Source organism: Macadamia integrifolia, chromosome 13 (assembly GCF_013358625.1).
Source record: "Macadamia integrifolia cultivar HAES 741 chromosome 13, SCU_Mint_v3, whole genome shotgun sequence".
NCBI classification, from domain to species: Eukaryota; Viridiplantae; Streptophyta; class Magnoliopsida; order Proteales; family Proteaceae; genus Macadamia; species Macadamia integrifolia.
The window spans coordinates 15,542,774-15,563,752 of NC_056569.1; the positions used below are offsets into that span (position 1 = coordinate 15,542,774).

A 20,979-nucleotide genomic window follows, 5' to 3' on the forward strand; every position below is an offset into this window, starting at 1 on the left:
CCCCCCCCCCCCAAAAAAAAAAAAAATGCATGCACAGGTAGACAATTTATATTTGTAATACTCTCTCTCTCTCTCTCATAAGCATTGGAGAACTTATGTTTGGGATGTGTGCTAATTACCAGCTTTTGATCTTCCTTTTTAGACGGAGGATGACTTGCTTGATTTAAAAGGAAAGTAATTTTAGGTAAAGAAAAAAATCTACTTGATTTTCCTTTAATTTTTCAAATCTTAATTTATTCGTTTAATAATATAATAATTGATTAATAAAAATGCATGCTTATGATGCTTAAGCTCCACACTTCATTGCTTACTCTCACCCATGGGAAAATGAAATGACATACGTCGTGACTTAGCTTTTGAAAAAATTGTTTGCATAGGAGTTATTGCGGTGGAAGAACTCTAACATCATGCAAATTGGTTAATTTGCTTTGATTTGGTTAACCAGCTGTAGAAATGGTATCAATTTATGAGAATATTTCATAATCATGTGCTTCCTCTGGCTTCTTTGCTCATTCTGGTTTTCTTTTAGCTTCTTGGGAGGACTACAGGATTTCAAGTTGCTTCAACCCACCGGCCTTGCACTAAAGGACTTTGGATGTGGAGTGCTCCCTTAAAGAGAACTGCTCTTGATGGAACGGAATATAGTCTCTTACTCTTGGATAGTGAAGGCATTGATGCATACGATCAAACGGTTAGCTCTTTTGTTGTCTTACGCTTCTGCTTTGTTGATCATGCATTGTTTCTGTGTACTCACCTTACAAGCCTGCACTTTGATAAAATTTATACTGATTGATAATTTTGTTTTGCTTATGAGGACTGATGGGCTTCTAGAAGCCTACAGTTAATAAGTTTTGAAATCCAATGGTAAACCAGAACTGCAGCAGGTTAATAAACCAGATTTGAAGAGAAAATTAATAATCAAAATCAGAATCTCAGATGGGCTTAAAACTCTGTCGAAGGTTAGAAATATGAAGAAGTGATGTAGGAAGTATATTGAACATCTACACGGGACAGAATCACAGTGAGACAAAATATAGAAAATATGGTATCTCAGAGTCCAATGAGCAGATGAAGGTGAAATTAGAATCAAGTAGTCCTCTAAACAGGTTGTTTAAGCCTTCAAAATATCAGGCTGATCCACTGGTCGGATCTGCTAGTGGGTACTAGAAATTAGAAACTTCAGAAGACAGATTTAGAAACAGAAAATGAAACAATGGTCACACCAGAAGTCTGACGGGCCTCCAATTCTGGTCAAAGAAAGAAGTCTTACGGGAGAATACTTTGCGGAAGTATGACCCCTATCCAATGGTTGGATTGGGAGAAACAATATGACAAGCAACCAGAAACCGTGGGAGGGAAAAAACAGAAAATAAACCTGCAGAAACAGTGAGTGAAAAATAGGTATATTGTTGATATAAGAGAGGACATAAAAGGGCATAGATATAACCTACTGATGGCCACGATAGAGGAGAAGAAGATTGCTGGATATTGACAGAACAGTAAGGTAGAAGAAGAAAGAGAAAGAGAAAGAGAAAAGATGAGAGAAGATAGGGTGATGTAAGGTATGCTCACCCTAGGCAAACAACCCCACTTGTAAAAGCAACTCACAGCATATATCGGATCTGATGACAGAGCAGATTCAACAGAGCAACGCAAAGCATAGAATCGGGCTGAAATTGAAGAACTCTCAATTTAGAAGGGCTTTGGACTTTCACACATTGTTGAATGAAGCTCCAAAACACTGCTGAAATTCCACCAAATATGGCTGTAACCAGACTTGGAGAAGGGCAGCAACGCAAGGGTTGATCCTACCAGAGTCAGGGTTTTGTCAGAGAAAAGAGAGAGCTGCGGCTGGCGTTTGGCTGGTCAGCTGGGGCTGAAACCCTGGTCGAATGGCCTCCTTTCTGAGATGTCCAAACCCTCCTAAGGATATTTGAAGAAGGCTGCTGGATAGGGAGATATGGCCTCTGTTGATTTGGCCCCAAAACCCTCACAAGCTGAAATCGATTTTGGGGTTTTGGGCTGGAAGAGTGGACCAGCATAGGTGCAAAACTGTGGGCCAGCTGGCTGGCTGGCTTTCTTCCTTCTTTTGTAATGCAGGCCAGCATGCGTGTCTACATCATAGGGAGGGATATGATTTGGAATCAACAGTTCACCACCAAGTCTAGTTCACCTTGACCACCAACCAGCCTAGGCATCACCACATAGTAGCTTGCAACTGATTCACTACAGCACCCGTAAGTCACAAGAGAAATTGCTCGAAAGGCAAAAATCGTGGGCAGCTTGCCCATCTCCTTTAAAATCCAACCTCCAAATAAGAGGAAAGGTATCCCTACCACACATGGGGTTACTTTGTTGCTAATCCACTAAGTTTCTTCTAGAAGAATCCAATATTACTACAATAAAATAGAATCTTTCTAAAATAAAAGGGAAACTGTTAGTTGCTATTACTAAACTCAGAGTCTACTACATAGATGGAAACTGAAACATAAATAGAAGCTAAGATAAATTAGTAACCGAGGTAACCTGTAGAAATTCCCATGTGGTAGACAAGTGGGCCCACAAAATCCACCAAAGAGATCCTCCAACCAAGTTGGTCAATGGCCATATAAAGGCCTTTTTATGGGTTTAAGTGATAACCAGCACATCGGCCACATACTGGCCTGACTAAGACTTAAGTCATGGCCTATTGTGGGCTGGTTATGACTTAAGTTGTTGGGTCCAAGTATGGGCCTGTTAGTGGCCTTTATTTCTCATTGGCCTTTAGTTCTCATTGAATACACCCTTAAGTCTGCATCAAGAAGAATACCTCCTCAAAATCTGACTTGAATCCATGGTCAGATCTGGAGTTATTGATGTATCCTATTGGCAATAGGATTCTAACTTTTGGATTTCCTGAATAGATGTCTATATCAGAAGTTTAAGAACCCAAACCGCAACAATAGGACTCTAAGGAATCAATGCCAAGATCAGATTTGAAAACAGAAATAGCTTTGTAATCTGATCCAATTCATAAATATATTAAAACAAATCTGAAATTTCAGATCTAAAATTCAAGAACCAGAGAATTCCTATTAGAAGAAGGAAACGCTAAAACCGGGTTTAAATACAATGATCAAAACAGTAACTAAAGTTCAGATTTGATTTAAGGGAAAAGTAATAACCAGGAACTTAACTCAAAAATCAGATTCAATCATATGAAGTATGTGCAGGCAAAATAGGAGTTCAGAAACTTAACCTAGTTCGATGTTGAAGAAGAGTCGAAGAAGAGTAAGAGGATATGGACCAAGCTTCTCACATGGAACTGGATTGGCATTCCCACCAAGGCACCAACCTGTCTTGGCATCACACAAGGTTCTGCTGCATCTCAACAACATTCTGAATCATAAGAATTTCAGAGCCAAAAGCCAAGCTCAATCTTCTTTAAAAATCTTGTGGGAGGGCTGTAGCCCTTACATCAATAAATAGAAACTGCAAAGACTGAATCATATTGGCTTTAGGAAAGTATTCAGCCAATAGGAGATAACCTGCGGAAGAGAATAACTCAAATAGATGAAGATTCTTCGCTCTTGTGCAAGCAGGAAAGGAAGTATCCTAATCAAAACTAAGACTTCTAAAAAAACTGAAGGAAACTAACCAATAACAGAACTGGAATTAATGAAGAATATTCCAGCCTTTACAAATAAATAAATAGACAAAATGAGAGTCCTAAAGTCACCCATGATTCTGGTTTTGGGTGAACCAAGATACACCGAAGCGCATGGTTGGCCTAAACCAGAAACTGGTTCAGTTGAACCACAAGGTTGAAGGAACCGCCTAGGCCTGTTTTGGACTTGGCCTGGTTCCTACAGTAGTACTATGGTACTTGTGATGATACCTTTGATCTGCATCAAGGACACTCAAGAGGTTCTGCATTGACATTGAAACTATTTGAATGCACTTCCCTGAAAGTTCAGAACTCAATCTTTGCACATGATTGTGTCTTTAGACCTGAGTCTGATGAATCTTTATCATGTCAATCTACTTGAAAGTTGCCTCCTCATCTACCTAGATGCCAGGCTGATCTGGCTTGTCTTGGTCCTAGGGCCGTGCACTGGCTGATGACCCATAGCCTCAAGCCTGGCCATTCTCAGTTTTTGATTGAAGACCTGCCGAGGGTCTAATAATTGGGCTGGGTGATTAGCCTCAGGCTGGTCTTTTTTTTTTTAAGATAAAAATATGAATTATTCATTGGGCCTTGTTCTTGGGCCCTCATGCCGAGCATTGGGTATTTATTGGGCAACATGGCCCATTTATGCCCCTTTCTTGGTCCCCTTTGAGATCAAAAGTGGTTGGGTGAAATATGTTTCTCTTGCTTTTGATTATAAACTACACATGGACAGCCATCCTTTTGTGTAACGAAGACTGAGGTGTTCTTCACCTCTTCTTGTTGGCAATTGGTAGTTTAAATATTTTCAGTTCCTTGCGTTATCAATTAGAAATATCAATATAAGTTGCTATTAGTTGCGATTAGCTTGCATTTTCCGTAGGCCTCCCCGACATATGTTGCAACATCTTCAATATCATGTTCTTACTTTGTCTTTCCCTTAATAAGTTATCAAATTTGGTGCTTTTCGATCCCCAGTTGATATGGGGAACAAAGGAAAAAATACAATCGATTCCTCCATTTAAGTTGGTCAGTAACATGAGTCGCTATCGAACTAAATGTTGACCTATTTATTTTAGCTGCTGAGTTAAAAGGGCCCATTTTATTCAATTCATTAATTAGCCCACTATGATTCTACTGCATTTATACAAAAAAAATTTATTTTTTATTTATTTATTTTTTTTGAAAATTTATGTCATTCGCATCTCTGTTACAACACAGCGAAACTAAATGGTTCGAATGAAATCCAATGAATAATTAGAATCTTTGATTTCAGGACCTTTTTTTTTCTTTTTTTCCCTTGGCCTGGCCTGGTCAATACCTAGCTGGGTCCTCTTTCTTTTTTTGTTCCAATGAATGATATATCAAATGATTTGATTTATCTGATTTCAAAACAAGAATACTTGTTATGGGAACGAGAACAACTGGCAGACTAATTAATTTAAAAGTAGTCAATCCCCACTCAGTTTAAGATCCAGATGCCTCTCCATGCAACTTATTATTTGATTTGGATCATTTCTTGGTTAATCATTTTGTTATTTTGACTGCTAATTTACTTCCGGTTTTGTTTGTTCCACACTCCATAATATTGCTATTTACTGCTATATTTTATGCTTTCTCTAACAGGGAACGTACAGCACACAGATATTCTCCTTGGCTGTCCTCTTATCCAGCATGTTCATTTACAACCAGGTTGGAGCTTCTTATGCTCATACCTTGTTCATTCTTGGAGACATTTCAAACAACATTTTCTTTGTGGTTTGATGCATCTCTATGTACTCATAGGAGCTTTCTAAGGAACATTTTATTTGTAATTTCTGGATTTCATTTTCGTAATTATTTCTGTTATATCCTTGATTTCTTATTTGAACTCCCTGTTTTATTTATATTCCTTCCAGATGGGTGGAATTGATGAATCTGCACTTGATCGTCTCTCTCTTGTCACTGAAATGACTAAACATATTCGTGTTAGAGCTTCTGGAGGAAGGACCACAGTATCTGAGCTTGGGCAGTTCTCACCGATATTTGTTTGGCTTCTCAGGGTGTGTAAATTTTAATGATACTGTTTTCTTCTGTTGAACTCTTGTTAACTGTTAAGTTATGTTTTCTTCTCCTATTTACTTATTAAAAAAATCCTAACCCTAAAATCTAAATCACCTTAAATATCTCCAAAACCTAGACAATCAATCCACTAACTGTTCTAGGTTTTTTTTTTTTTTTTTTTTTTTTAATTATTATTATTATTTAGATCAGAAAAAAACAGATGCATGATGGTTCTGACGTGGAAACTGTGTAAATAACAATGGTTGGTTTAAAAAATTGAATCTGTACAGCTATGTATTGTGAGCTGTACATTTATTGATGCCCTAATCAGAATAAATGAGAAGAGCAGGACCAAAGAGGGGTTGCAGTTTGTCTCCCAATGTGGAACAATGCACTTAATGATATAGCTTAAAAAATGAGGCATGAGCTATGGTGAGCTAGCTAATACATTTGCATATAGTTCGGAGAGAACTCTTCTCCACAAAAAGTTGACAATTCTCTGCCATGGTCCAAATAAACTAGCGAAAGAAATGAGACACCAGAAAAATGTTTTCCTTCCTTACCTAAAGGAGCAAACTGGTCATTGAGGAAAAGAATTTGACCATGAAAAATTCTGCTCATAACACCTCACTGGTTAAACACAGGCTTCTGGTTTGAAGTGAACAAGCTTGTGATTTGTGAGTTCCAGCTGGTTTTCTATTTATCATATTGAATAATCTGTTGCCTGGTCCATGGTAGGTGATTATAACTTTCTAATTTCTCACGTGCAGGACTTTTATTTAGATTTAGTAGAGGATAATAGGAGAATAACACCACGTGATTACCTAGAGCTTGCCTTAAGGCCAATGCAAGGAAGTGGAAAAGACATAGCTTCCAAAAATGAGGTATAATGTTACACTGATATTTCCTTCTGTGGTTAAATTTGATTTTTGGCTAAATGTTCACTCTAGGACAGGAGATTTATGGTTCGTTATAGCCCTTATCCTGCCATCATCTTCAGTGCAATTGGTGGTTTTCTATTGTTCTTTTGAGATTTTGTTTTGTATCAATGAAGATATGGTCGGAATGATTAGTTCTTCATCACTATCTAAGTATCTTTTCAATTTTGAGGTCGAATATATGATATGAATTATTACTTGTCCGTTCTTTATTACTATATTTTATTATGTTATGTCCAACTGAAGGTGCTAATTGTTGAAAGTATTGGCCAATAGATCCGAGAGTCAATTCGTGCTCTTTTCCCAGACAGGGAATGCTGCGCTCTTGTTCGGCCTCTTAACAATGAAAATGATCTCCAACGACTTGACCAAATGCCTGTGAGTCATCTTACTGTGCATGTGCTCTTTCTATTTTCCTTCTCATTCTTGATGATTATTATTAATATTCTTTTACTTGTATATCATTTTCTGAATTTGTTCTATTTTTCTATCTCATTGCTATATCAAAATATTCTGTTCTGTATGCAGTTGGACAAATTACGCCCAGAATTTAGATCTGGTCTGGATGCATTAACTAAGTTTGTTTTCGAGAGAACCAAGCCTAAGCAAGTGGGAGCTACAGTAATGACAGGACCAGTTCTTGCTGGTATAACTCAATCTTTTTTGGATGCTATTAATAACGGTGCGGTGCCCACAATATCATCCTCATGGCAGGTCAGTGATGAGCCTTGAGCTGTCCTATATGTTCTTTCCACTTTTTTTCTCATAAATTGGTCATTTTGGATATAATGATTTTTTGCTTGACTGGTTTTTTATGATATCTTTTAACTCATTGGGTTCAAAATATTTTTTCGTCTCTGTGACTGAAAATCAACTAAGCAAAACCTTATTCCAGCTACTTGGGGCCAACAAACCGCCGTCTCTCATTCCACTTTATTCTGAAACCTCATTTTTTGGGAGCCAATTATGCAACTTATTTCCTAATGCTCCATATTGCTCCCCAATGGTGCAGTCTTTGGTCTTTAAAGTATATGATAGGTTGGATAAAACCGTCTTGAGACAATTTTCTCTCTCCACAGACCCACTTTCTTATCTTAAGTTGGGATAGAGATGATTTTATTAAGTGAACAAAAATAAATCCTTTTACTGGTAACAGTTAAGAGACTTCCTCAAAGATATAGTTTGCAAACCATTCAGTTTGCTTGGGGATGTCTTTTCCAAAGGATGGATGCTAAAGTACATAAAACTTCTGTCTCAAAAAACTTGGAGAATAAAAGCCCAGCTAGAAAATTGAAGCAGAAGTATTCGTGCAAATCTTAGCTGTAAATTTCATTTTTCTTTTGGAGATTAATTTTTGGTGAAAATATATATCCCATATAACTCCATTTATTTAATTTTTTAGGGACTAGTCTACGTGGAAATCATTGCAATGGGCTGAGTTTGTTATCTGAGCACAAAAATTTGCAGCCAGTTCCATAAATTTGGTTTTTCATTTTGGTAGAAAATAAACCAAAATTCCCAAGACCAAAATGAAATTGACATCTAAGGCGTAAATCCTTCTGCGAAGGCCTTTGTCATCGGATCTCGTTCTCTTTCCAAATCCTCCATATTCTGTTCCTCTTCTTTATGGATATTAATTGTAAAATAAAAGAGAGAAAAGAGAGAGTAAGAGAGAGAGAGAGAGAGTCCTGCGATTTGTGCAAGGGAGTCCCAATAGTTAGATTGGGGCTGCCCACTCTATTATTAATATAGAGCTCAAATCAGCTATTACAAGTCCTACTAGGAATATGAATCCAAAACATAATAGAAAACTAACATAGGCTTACTAGCTTCTAATTTAAACATCAATCCTAGTTGAATTAGGAAAATCCTAGTTGTACTAGGAAAACACCAAGGGAGGAGCCTGCGGCTTGCGCAGGACTCCTCTTCCCCTTTTCACGATGGACTTCTAACACCCCCCTTAAAGTAGGAGCATAGATGTTAATCATGGTCAGCTTGTTACAAATATAGTCTACTCTACCATTCTCGAAAGACTTAGTGAAAACATCGGCAAGTTATTCTCCTATGCAAACATGACTCGTAGAAATAACTCCTTGTTGTAGCTTCTCTTGAACAAAGAGACAGTCAACCTCAATATGTTTTGTCTTCTCATGGAGCACTAAATTAGACACAATATGGATTGCAACTTGGTTATCACACCACAACTGCATGGACGAAGTGAATTCAAACCCAAGTTCTGTCAACAACTGCTTTAGCCACATCAACTCACAACTGACATGAGCCATGGCACAATACTCAAACTTTGCGCTAGACCTATCCACAACAACCTGCTTCTTGCTCTTCCAAGACACAAGATTACCACCATCAAACTTACAATACCTAGTAGTTGATTGCCTATGAACAGAAGATCTAGCCCAATCAGCATCACAGAAACCCTCAACGCGACCATGCCCATGATTAGTGTAGAGCAAACCACGACCTGGAGCCTTTTTGAAATATCATAGGGTACGAAGAACAACATCCCAATGAGATGTTCATGGAGACGAAAGAAACTAATAACACTGTCAGGAAAGGCAATATCTGGCATGGTTCGAGAACTCGATCAAAACCTGCGAAATTTCGTAGGTTTCGACCATATCCCCAGGGGTCGAAATGATATGTCTTGTGACTTTTAAAAGTCACAGGTTTTGACTATGTTTTGACATGTTTCAACCAAATTCGATGAAATTTCCCATGTTTCGGTCGAAACATGGGAAATTTCGACCAAACCAATTGGTTCGACCCTTTGGGTGAACCAGGTCCTGTATAAGTTAGTTTGAAAAGAAACTCAAGCTTTATCTGAATTCGACCCTCTCTTAGTTTTTTCTCTTAGGTGTGGGAAACTTGGGGAAATAGTGGAGATTTCCATTTTTTGCCTAACAAAGTTGAATCTAAGGGTGGTTCTTGCTTCATCTATATAAGAAAGACAACTTGGACAAAAAAGGTAAGTCCCAACTTCCCCAAAAATCAAATTTTTTTTTTATAGAATATACTTGTAAATAGAGTAGAATTATGTAAATTTTTTATATGTTACTTAGGAGGATCTGATCTACGCATTCACGGTGGCCAATTTTTTTTTTGCATGTTAATGCTTTTTTTTATTTTTGAAAATGCATTTACCTACAACATATTTCAGTCAATAACTCAGCGTAATGATTACCGAACCTTTGGTTCACCACACAAGTATGACGTTATTTTTTTTTTATTTTTTTTATTTTTTTAATGAAACTAATTATGTGAATGTGTTAGAAATGTCTAAAATAGGATGTACACAAAAAATCATGAAAAAAAAAAACACTGTTTGGGAGTCTAAACCTAAGTTTCCACCAAATCGGAAAAAATTCCATAGTTTCCTCAAAATTTCCTAGGTTTCGACCGAAATTTTGGTCTCCCTAAGGGTCGAAACCTGGTTGAAACCCAATACCTTGAACCTTGATATCAGGCCTAGTCACTGTCCAATAATTAAGCTTTCCCACCAATCTTCGATACTTCTTAGGATCATCTAACAAGTCACCACTTTCAACTGTAAGCTTCACATCGGATCTATAGGAGTATATCCAAAGGCTTGGACCCTAACAATCCAGTCTTTGTTGAAAAATCCAAAACATATTTCCTCTGAGAGAGGGAAATATCTTTTCTTGACTGAGCAACCTCAATACACAAGGCATACTAACCGTCCTAGATCCTTAGTCTGAAACTTCTGCTGTAGATGTGTTTTCAGACTTTGGATCCCTTCAATATCGTCTCCAGTGATGACAATATCATTAACATAAACAATAAGAAATATCGTTTTTGTGCCAGACTTTCGGTAGAACACTGAATGATCATTGTCGCACCTTGACAGACCAAACTCACGAACCACATCAGTGAACCTACCAAACTACGCTCGAGGAGGCTGCGTCAAACCATACAACGATTTCTTTAGTTTGCACACCATACTAGACTCCCCTTGAGCAACAAACCCTGGTGGTTGCTCCATATAAACCTCTTCATGTAAATCACCATTAAGAAAAGCATTCTTCATATTGAGTTGATATAATGACTAATGAGAAGATGCAGCAAGAGATATCAGAATACAAATGGAAGCCAACTTGGCCACAGGAGAAAAAGTATCTAAATAATCAACCCCATACACCTGTGTGTATCCCTTAGCCACTAATCAAGCCTTCAATTGAGCAAGAGAACCATTGGGGTTTATTTTAACAACATAAACCCAACGACAAGCAATGGCGGACTTACCGGAGGTAATGGTACAAGATCCCAAGTTTGATTTGTATCCAAAGCCAATAACTCTTCTTCTATAGATGTCCTCCAGCCAGGACTAGACAATGCCTCTGCAACAAACTTAGGAATAGGATGACAAGATAAAGTGGAAAGACAAGTATGAAAAAAAGGAAGACATACAAGAATAAGAAACAATATTGGAAATTGGATGTTGGGTACAGCTTCGAACACCCTTACGCTGTGCAATGGGAACATCTATATCAGAAATGGAAATACTTGGATCAAGGACCGTAGATGAAGATGACGAGGTAGGAACCATAGAGACAGGGGGTGCGGAGACTGTACAAGGACGACGAGTGTAGATGATCGTATCGACTGGTGGTGGAGGCACAATTGTGGAAGGTGGTGGCACCACTAGTGGAGGTGGTGGTGGCACCACTATATCTGCAGTAACCTTTGGGGAATAATTTTGAATAACATATAGGGGAAGATCATCATCCATGTCAGACATAACAATAGACTCATCGGGATAAGAAACAGACTTAAAGAAGGATACATCTGCAATAACAAAATATTTTTGAAGTGTAGAGCAATAAAAATGATAACTTTTTTGAGTACGTGAGTAACCTAAAAAGATACACTTAAGAGCACGTGGATCCAACTTTGACAAACTGGGACGATGATTACAAATAAAGCAAACACAACCTAAAATACGAGGAGGAAGAATAAATAAAGGGTCAGAAGGAAAAACAGAGAAGGGGAATAACATCCTGTAATAATGATGAAGGCATATGATTTATAAGATTACAAGCAATTAAGACTGCCTCTGACCAAAACAGTTTGGACACGTTCATCTCAAACAAAAGAGATCGAGCAACCTCCATTAAATGCCTATTTTTCCTCTTAGCAACACCATTTTTTTAGGGTGTGTTTGAGCAGGAAGATTGGTGTATCATACCACATCCAGCCATAAACTGAGAGAAAGGACCAAAAAAATAATCCTTGGCATTATTACTTTGTAAAACCTTGATAGTGACATTAAACTAATTCTGAATTTCAGCAACAGAGGCACAAAAAATAGAAAGTAACTCTGAACGATGTTTCATTAAATAAATCTAGGTAACTCTAAAATAGTTATCAACAAAAGTAACAAAATATCAAAATCCTAATTTGGAAGTAATGGGACAAGGACCCCATACATCCGACTGAACCAAAGAAAAATGGTGTGCACCGTTTATTGACTCTAGGTGGATAGCTTACACAGTGAAGCTTCCTAAACTGGCACGACTCACAATCTAAAGTAGAAATAAAACGGAAATAGGGATCAAACTTTTGTAAACTCTGCAAAGACGGATGTCCTAGTCAACAATGGATTTGATGGGGGCTGAGGATACTTGAACATGCAACAGAAGTAGAATTGTCTTCAAACAGATAAAGCCCCCCAATCTCTACAACCTCTACCAATCGCCTTCTTCTTCATAAGATCCTGAAAAACACATGAATCAGGAGAAAAAAGTTATGGAATAGTTATAAGCTTGAGTGAACTTACGATAAAAGGTTAAACGGAAAATTGGGTAACAAAAGAACAGATGATAATGACAAAAAAGAGTTTAGACGAATATTTCCGGTGCCTTTGATTTTGGCAACAGACCCATTAGCCAATGTGACAGTAGCAGAATACTCTTGAAAGGAGGAAAATATACCTGACATACCAGACATATGATCTGATGCGCTTGAATCAATTATCCAGGGTCGAGAAGATGAAGAAAAACATGTAGTAGCATTACCTGTTTGGACAAAAGTAGCAGTGGAATGTCGAGGAGACAGTCTGAAATTGAGTGTACCGTGCAAATTCTTCATTTATCATCTTGACCATTTTCCCTTTAGATTGTCTAGGTTGAGAAGACTTAATAACTGTTGCTGAATTAGCAAACTGTTTCTGAGGAAGTTTGCCATGAAGTTTCCAACAAAAGCATTGGATATGTCCTAGTTTACCACAATGGTGGTATGTTCGTGCTGCCCTTGAACCATCCAAAGTGTTTGAAGTACTAGAAGTTTGACCCTTATTACTTCTACTGCCAGTATTACAAACCCCACCTCGGTTATTATTCTGCGACACGAGCAGAGTTCTTCGCTGGTGTAGGTGCAGGATCATGAGAATTCTCTCGAGCTACTCGTAAGATTCGAGAAAGTGTAAGAGAGGCCACTTTATCACCTCCAAGAATCTGAGATTGGACAGCATCATACCTTAGTCCAAGTCCACCCAAGAAACCCTTAAGTGTGAGCTGTTCCCGCTGGTTCTGCATCTTCTTAACATCACTATTAATAGGAAGTAGAGAGTTCAAATCCTCATACATCCTTTTGAAATCAGCAAAGTGTTGAGTCAGGGGTCGACCCTTCCGATCAAACCTATAAAAATCCTAAGATAGCTCATAAATACGGAAAATGTTGTTTTGTCCAGAATACAAAACGTTCAGATAATCCCACAACTCCTTCATAGTATCGATGTGAGTAACAATATCAACAATAGAGTTATCCATTGAGTTCAACAGCTGGCCCAAAATACGTGCAACAATAGTGTCTCACGTAGCATCCTTAGTAGGTTTCCCCTTTGTAAGATGATCCTGCTGTTTACAGCCAGTTAACACCAACTATACAATTTTCATCCATTGTTGAAAATTGGTAGCTTCTACATTTTCTTCTCTATAATTCTGAGTGGATGAGGATATCACCTTAGTAACAACACTTTTTGGCTCAATATCAACCATTAAAGCAAAAGAGAATTACTAGAGAATTGAGAATCAGAAAAAAAATCACATAATCCATTGATCTTATTTAACTGATCAATCCTAATAGAAGAACAACTGAATTTAGATAAAAATTCACAAAATCACCAAATCAGGAAGAATTAGCTCAAATCGCAAAACCCTATTTTAGGCTAATCCAGGGTAACATGCGGTTTGGGCTGTACGGCTCTGATGGAGCTAAAAAATGGATCGAGTGTTGCTGGGTAGGTGGGGAAGAAAACCTGCAAAGGGTTTTTCAAACTGAGCTCCGACTAGAAAGATATGACCAAAATCGATTTTGGCAGAGTGCCAAAACCTTGACAGCTTTGACCGATTTTTCCACCTCTTGAATACTTCAATCTTCAATCTACAAACCAGCAACCACTAGCAATTACTTAGAGCTAATCCACACCATATGGTTGATTACAGCTTAATCAATCCTTCATTCAAAAATCCAGCAAACTAGGGGATGAAACCACCCCCTCTAAAAATTGTGGAACCTAGGGAAAACCAGTAACAACCTGTGATGGAGAGAGGGGTTGTTACTGATGGGAGAAGAAAGAACTTTGATCTATTTTTGCTTGAGGATCAAGGCTCTGATACCATGGAGAGAAAGAGAGAGAGAGAGAGAGAGAGAGTCTCACTAGTTAGATTGGGGCTGCCCACCCTATTCTTTATGTAGAGCTTAAATCAGCTATTACAAGTCCTATTACAAGTAAGATATAAGTTCTACTAGGAACAGGAATCCAAAACATAATAGAAAACTAACATAGCCTTACTAGCTTATAATTTGGACATCAGTCCTAGTTCAACTAGGACAATCCTATTTGTACTAGGAAACACCAAGGAAGGAGCCTGCGGCTTGCGCTGGACTCCTCCTCCCCTTTTCATGATGGACTTCTAACAGATGTTAATATCTTCGAAGTGCCTACTGCTGTAGGACAATAATTCCCACAGTCCCAGTTGTACTTGCAGTAGGAATTGAGCAAAGGATAGTGGTTCTCAGTCTGAGTGAGTGGGCTCCTAATTCAGCTAAGAGGAGGAATTAGAATCCTAATCTAACATGAAAAGAGAAATTTGAATTATAATCCAGAAGGTAGAAGATAGATGAGAGAATTAGCTTTGGTTTGGCCTTCTATTCCAAGGGAGTAGTGCCCCTTTGTGAGATATAGGTTTTGTAAGGACCTGTTGCTTTCCTTTTTTTGTTGTATACTATTTATGGTTTGACTTTCTTTCCTTGTTTTTTCTGTATCCCTATTTTCATCTCTTAATAAGTGTTACGTATCCAAAAGAAAAAAAAAAAGGATGATGAAGAAGAGGAAGAGGATAGGAGAAGGAATTTGGTGTTGTATTCCAGAACTGAACTGATTAATGGATTAATCAAAACCAAAGAGAGAATTGGATGTGATTGTTACATGATGGATGCTTATAGCCTATTGAACAGATTAGTTAAGGAAGAAAGCTCTGTCAATTTAAATTGTGCAGTTGGTAGGGAAGGGCTGTAGAGCAGAAATTTGATCCTCTAGAGGGAAAGTTAATCTGCTGTTGCTGCAGCAGAAGTAATGGAGGTGACCTGAATTTTAGTGCATAAAAGTAAAATAGGGAAATTAATGAATGATAGATGGAAAATAAGTGAATAATAAGAGCAAAAATCGAACAGAAATAATCAACTAATATTGGTCTGAATATACAACAACAACAACAACAACAACAACAACAAACTAAGCCTTATCCCAACTTAATGAGGTTGGCTACATGGATCCAAACATAAAAAGTAAGAAAAACTGAATTCTAAAATAGAGAGAGGGGGTGGGGATGGAAGAGATGAGAAAGACAAAAAGGGAAAGAGATGAGAAACGAACAATGGAACATGACAAATGAAAGATGAAGAATGCAATATGAAAAGTGAGAGGTGAAAGATGTGAGTAAGAGGAAAGAGGCACAACCTAACAAGTCAGGAGAATCTCAGCTAAATAGGGTCAGCCACATGGATCCTTGCTCTCCAATAAGGTCTATCTGAGGTCATACTTGGTACGAGACCCAAACCGCACATGTCCTTCCTCACAACTTCTCTATGGTCATTTTAGGCCTGCCCCTAGCTCTTATAGCTCCTTCAATCTAAATTATATCACTCGTCCTTACTGGGGCATCGCTAATTGGTGAACATGACCATACCACCTCAAATGACTTTCTCGGAGCTTGCCATTGATCGGGGCAACTCCCAAATCAGCTCTAATATGCTCATTCCTTACTTTATCCGTCCTCATTTTTTCGCACATCCATCTTAATATCCTCATCTCTGGCACACATCTTCTCTATATGACACTTCTTAACTACTCAACATTTTGCTCCATACATAGCTGGACGCACAATAGTCTTATGGAATTTTCCCTTAAGCTTTAAACGGATACGTCGGTCATACAACAGTCCGAACGCATCTCTTTACTTCATCTATCCCACTTTAATTCTTTGAGAGACATCATCCTTTATGTCACCTTTTTTTATTTCTGATTGACCCAAGATATCTAAAATAGTCCTTTTGCAGAATTTGTATCTCCTCAATCTTCATCATTATCATTATCAATCATAGAATGGCTGAAGTTACACATCATATACTCCGTCTTCTAATATTGGTTTGAAGATCTCTTTGAATTTAGGGATGAATTCTGAATTTTCAGTTCAAAATTAATGCTTAGCTAATCTGATTGATTGGAGAGAAGATTTGCTGGATAGAGTTATCTAATCTGATTGAATGGAGAGAATAATTACTTAAGTATGTAAATGTGAATGAGAAACATCATGAAGATTACGGAAGGATCATGTTAATAGCGTATCCTTAGTGGAATATCCTGTGTTTGTCTAGTGATGTTAGGAGATTCTGAGGGTTGGTTTGGTTAATATTTTCAAGGATGGAAATAATGGGGAAAAGGTTGGTTAAATGGAATAAAATATGTCTATCCTATTAGCTCCTGTATCAATCTCAAAGAGAACGGGAAAAATTGTGAGAGACTTCTAGTCGGATGTGGTGGACGGTCGATCAAAGTGGTGCAAGTTTAATTTACTCAAATTGGAAGCTCACGTGCAGGCCTAGGAGGTTCAGCGTTAGGGTGAATGGCCATTCGTCCTTTGCATATGATGAATGAAGCACCATTAGCAAAATGACCATGTAGATTTAGTAATGAATCCTATTTCCTTTGATGATCATAATTTGTAAATATGGTGTTGCCAATTATGGGTGTGGTGCTAATAGAGGAAGTGGGATCTCATGCTGTCGCTGTGTCGGAAGATATTATGAAAATCCATGTGGAAATTCCTGTCAAGATGGATTTTTCAGGTAGGAAAAGGAACTTGAATTCAGCTTTGGGAGGATGCATGGTTTTTTGAAAGGAACAGTTTGTGACAAATTCCCTCGGCTGTGAAGATTGATCTCAAAATTAGTGATGATTTTCTGAGACGTTGGAGATAGGTAATGGTTCTACTGTGTGGATCCTGATAGTTTAGAAGGCCCCTATTAGATTTTGACGTCAATCAGTGGTTCCTTTCCTTCAATTCTGAAGAGCACTATTTATTTGTCTGCTGATGATAACAGGTGAAAGGTTGTGCTACATGTTTATTTTCTGCCAAATCATATTGTAGCTTTCTGCATTATACAGAAACAGTGATTTCTGATAGGGCTTGCTTTTGGAAAAAAAGGCTAGCACCCCCCCCCCCTTGCTTCGCAGTGATGCTTTGTTTTCTTGGCTGCTCTCCTTGAACAAGTTACAAACCTTGGCGTTGGAGCAGTTTAAAAAGTGGTTTCGTGTTGTCCAGTAGATGTTGCTTTGCCAAAATGTAAGAATAGCGAAAACCAGATCTTGGACCTTTTTAGGGTGTCGGTTTCCCTTGCTCTCAGGTTGAGCATTTCCTCTCTCCTTGGGGTATTATCTTCCTACTTCCTTCCATACTTATCACCTCCTTTTGGCGGTGATGCCTTCATTTTTATTGATGATTGAGTGGGATGGGGAAAACGTGATTCTTTAGTGTTGCCACCTAGGATTGAGGGCTAGAACCCAGTTGGGAAGCTCAATTCTGGTTAGGGAACCGAGCTCAAATTTTGACTTCATGAGCATGATCTCCTTTAGAGGTACGGGTCCATGCCAGGTTATGGGGGTGGGAAGGTGTTAGACAACCCACCCACCTGGAAATTCCAGTCTTTCAACCAGATGCTTTTATTTCGAATATTTTCCCCCGAGAATTTAGGAGGTCTAAAACATGTATGATTATGCTTATATAATTATGCTAACATGGTGTATAAAATATAAATAAACAGGTATTTAACACGTGGCATAAATGAATTCTATATTATGCCTACTGAGATTGGAAGGGTTACCTGAGTTCGGACGTCGATGACGGCTGAAAAGGGGGAGGCACTTTTTCTCTGTACGAAAACTGTTTGCAGCTTCCCTGACTCAGGGGCAAGGGCTTGTCCTTTTTTTTCTCTTTCTTAGAGGAAAATGGATTTCCGGCACTTCGGCGGAACTTCCGGATGTTTTGGGATTTCTGAGATCCTTGGAATTTCTACCGAGGTTAGGCTATTTCTAGGCTTTGCCAGGGATTTCCGCAAGAATTTGGGACAATTTTGGAACCAGTACTAGCTTTGGGTTCTCAGAAACAGAGTTTTGGGATCAGAAACAGAAATTCAGAACTGATGCTTGCTCTGGAACTTTAGAGATAGAGGTTTGGAACAGACACAGAGGTTCGGAACCGGCACAAACTTCTGGAATTCAGAGCAAGGCTTCAGAAAATTTGAAACAAAGGTTCGGCATCAATAAGGAGGTTTTGTTTTGATAAAACTTTTAGATTTTGGAGTAGAGCTTTGGGAATTCAGAAGCAGAGGTTCGGCACCAATACAAACTTCGGGAATTCAGAGTAGGGCTTTGGGGATTCGGAAGTTGAGGTTCAGCACTAATATGGAGGTTCAGAATCGATACAAGAAATTTGGAGCAGGGCTTCAAGAATTTAGACCAAGGGTTCTGGCTTTGGAAATTGGAATAGGGGTTCAGATCTGGGATTTTTCCTTCGGACTAAGGGGTTTTCCTTCAGATGTTGGGTGTCTGAAGTAGTGGTGAAAAAGTGAAGGAAATTCTTTATTATTTATAGAGGGTGAACCCAAGGGTAATTTAGGGATTATCAGGATAAAAAGTAAAAAGGTCTCAGACAAAGATTAGAACAAATCCGTGACTCGTTCATGCACATTGAATTAACCTTGTAATGTAAGATTGGGTCACAAGTGATTTAATCCCAGGTAGGATTTTGTAAATTCAATAAAAATCAAATTTAGAGACGGTTAGTATGAACAAAACAAAAATAAGAGAATAAAGGGAAGAATGGGGGTAGGGGAATGGCGAACTCAGCTTGGGCATCTCACCCTCATCTATCTCAGCTGATGATCATCGTTTCTCAGGGAATAATTTTGCAGACAACAAAAATAAACTTTCATTTAATCAAATTCGTGTTCAATGTGTAGCCCCTTACAAACTTATATAGAAGACTCAAAAACTGACTCAAACACTAAAAAAGAAATGCCTAAATCCTTAACTAATTGGGAAACCTAAACTGACTAGAAAACTTAAATAACAAAGAAAATAGACTTAAAATAGGACTCTAGCACAACAACAACAACAACAACAACAACAAAGATTAACTTTATCCCAACTAAATGGGATCGGCTACATGGATGCGCAACTATTTGAAAAAAAAAAAAAAATCTCTTTGGGGCATCCCACTCACGAACAATCGGCAACTCGGATCCTAGCCCTCTAGGCAGCTCTGTTAGATGCCATACTCGGGTGAAGACTTAACTTTTGCATGTCTCTTCTAACTAACTCACCAATGGTTATTTTTGACCTGCCCCTAGCCCTTTTAGCTCCATACATCTGCATGGTCACTGCTCCATACTAGGGCATCCAAGGGCCTTCGTTGGACATGCCCAAACTATCGTAACCGACACTCTCTGAGCTTATCCTGAATTGGGGCAACTCCTAAATCCGTTCTAACCTAGTCATTTCTTATTCTATCTCTCAGGACTCTAATTAAACTAATGAATTAAATCCCGTTTTTCTACTTTCTACCCATATTTTAGGTCCATTAAAGTGGCCTATTAAAAAGAAAGCCCATGGGATCAAAGGCCCAACACATACATAACTAATGCGGGGCCGGCGGGCCCCAAAAGACCCAACTAGGATGGTTGTGGGCCCACTTAAAAACTTAAGTAATTCAGGTCTAAGATTAGGTGGCAAAACAGTAAATGGGTTGATGTTTACAATGGAGTGGCAGGACAGTAGTTAGATTGAAGTTCATAAGGTGGAATGCACTTTTGTAAATAACCAAAAATTTCTAATAAGGAATGGTAGAATCGTAATTCTAGGAACTTCCTCTTAGAAATAGCAAAATAGCATAGATGGGCTAAAGGGTATCCTGGGGAACAAAGCTAAATTTTTTGGCTAACGATAGGTATACAGGCCTTTTTTTTGCTAAAGGGTATAAGGGCACAAGGTATTAAAAACTAAGAGGGGTGTTTTGGGAAAAAAACAGAAAATAAGGGCTAAACAATCCCACGATTCTTGTTGGGGGTTGTCTTCAACCTCCAGCCAAGGAAAGAGGCGGGGAACTCAAGTCAGTTCAGGTGAGGTATCTTCATCAATGGAACTCCAAACCAAAAGAGATTTCAGGTTTAGGCTCCTGACCCATCAGCCTCTTGAAAACATCCATTAACGAACCTTGTAATAAGATAATGGCTTCAGATTGATTGCTTGGAGCAGACCTGGGCGATGGTGCACAGACCAGATCTGGTTTTGACTTCAGTTCTCACTACAGGAGCTTCAGCAGGGGGCAAACTCCCAAGATTTCAGTTGCCCAAGGGAGATTAATCCTCATAAATCAGATCTGGGCCGTAGTTTCAGGTATGTTTCTGAAAATGATGTTTAATCTCAAGATGTGAAGGGGATTACAGGCCAAAGCTTCGGGGATTGGAGTTGCCCAGGTGGGAATCTCTTTTGCACCAAGGTTTCAGGCTGGATAGATTACAGATGAGGGTCTGGCGAGCTTCTTCTCTCTTGCTGGACTGACAGGGTTGCTGGAACAGGGCACACAATCAGAAAAGAATTATAAGAAGAAGAAGAAGGAGGAGGGTCACTCACGGAAGAGAAGGAGAAATTGCACAAGGGGGACGGACAGGGGAGAATGTTCAGAAACAGAGGTTGGGAGAGAACCAAAAAAGAAGAAGGCAGGGAGAGGTCGGCTAGAAGAAGGGGGGGGGGGGGGG

At 38.6% G+C, this 20,979-nt stretch overlaps 1 protein-coding gene across 1 annotated transcript in view; it reads left to right on the forward strand.

Annotated features, from left to right (window-relative positions):
- The first annotated feature begins 512 nt into the window (after positions 1-512).
- Positions 513-20,979, forward strand: part of LOC122059673 (myosin-3) — a 42,840-nt gene continuing 22,373 nt past the window's right edge. Inside the window, exons 1-6 of the mRNA XM_042622625.1 lie at positions 513-691; positions 5,273-5,338; positions 5,545-5,688; positions 6,460-6,573; positions 6,904-7,005; positions 7,156-7,341. Of these exons, the coding sequence (XP_042478559.1) occupies positions 596-691; positions 5,273-5,338; positions 5,545-5,688; positions 6,460-6,573; positions 6,904-7,005; positions 7,156-7,341 (708 nt within the window). The 5' untranslated portion in view covers positions 513-595. The remainder of the gene's footprint in view (positions 692-5,272; positions 5,339-5,544; positions 5,689-6,459; positions 6,574-6,903; positions 7,006-7,155; positions 7,342-20,979) is intronic.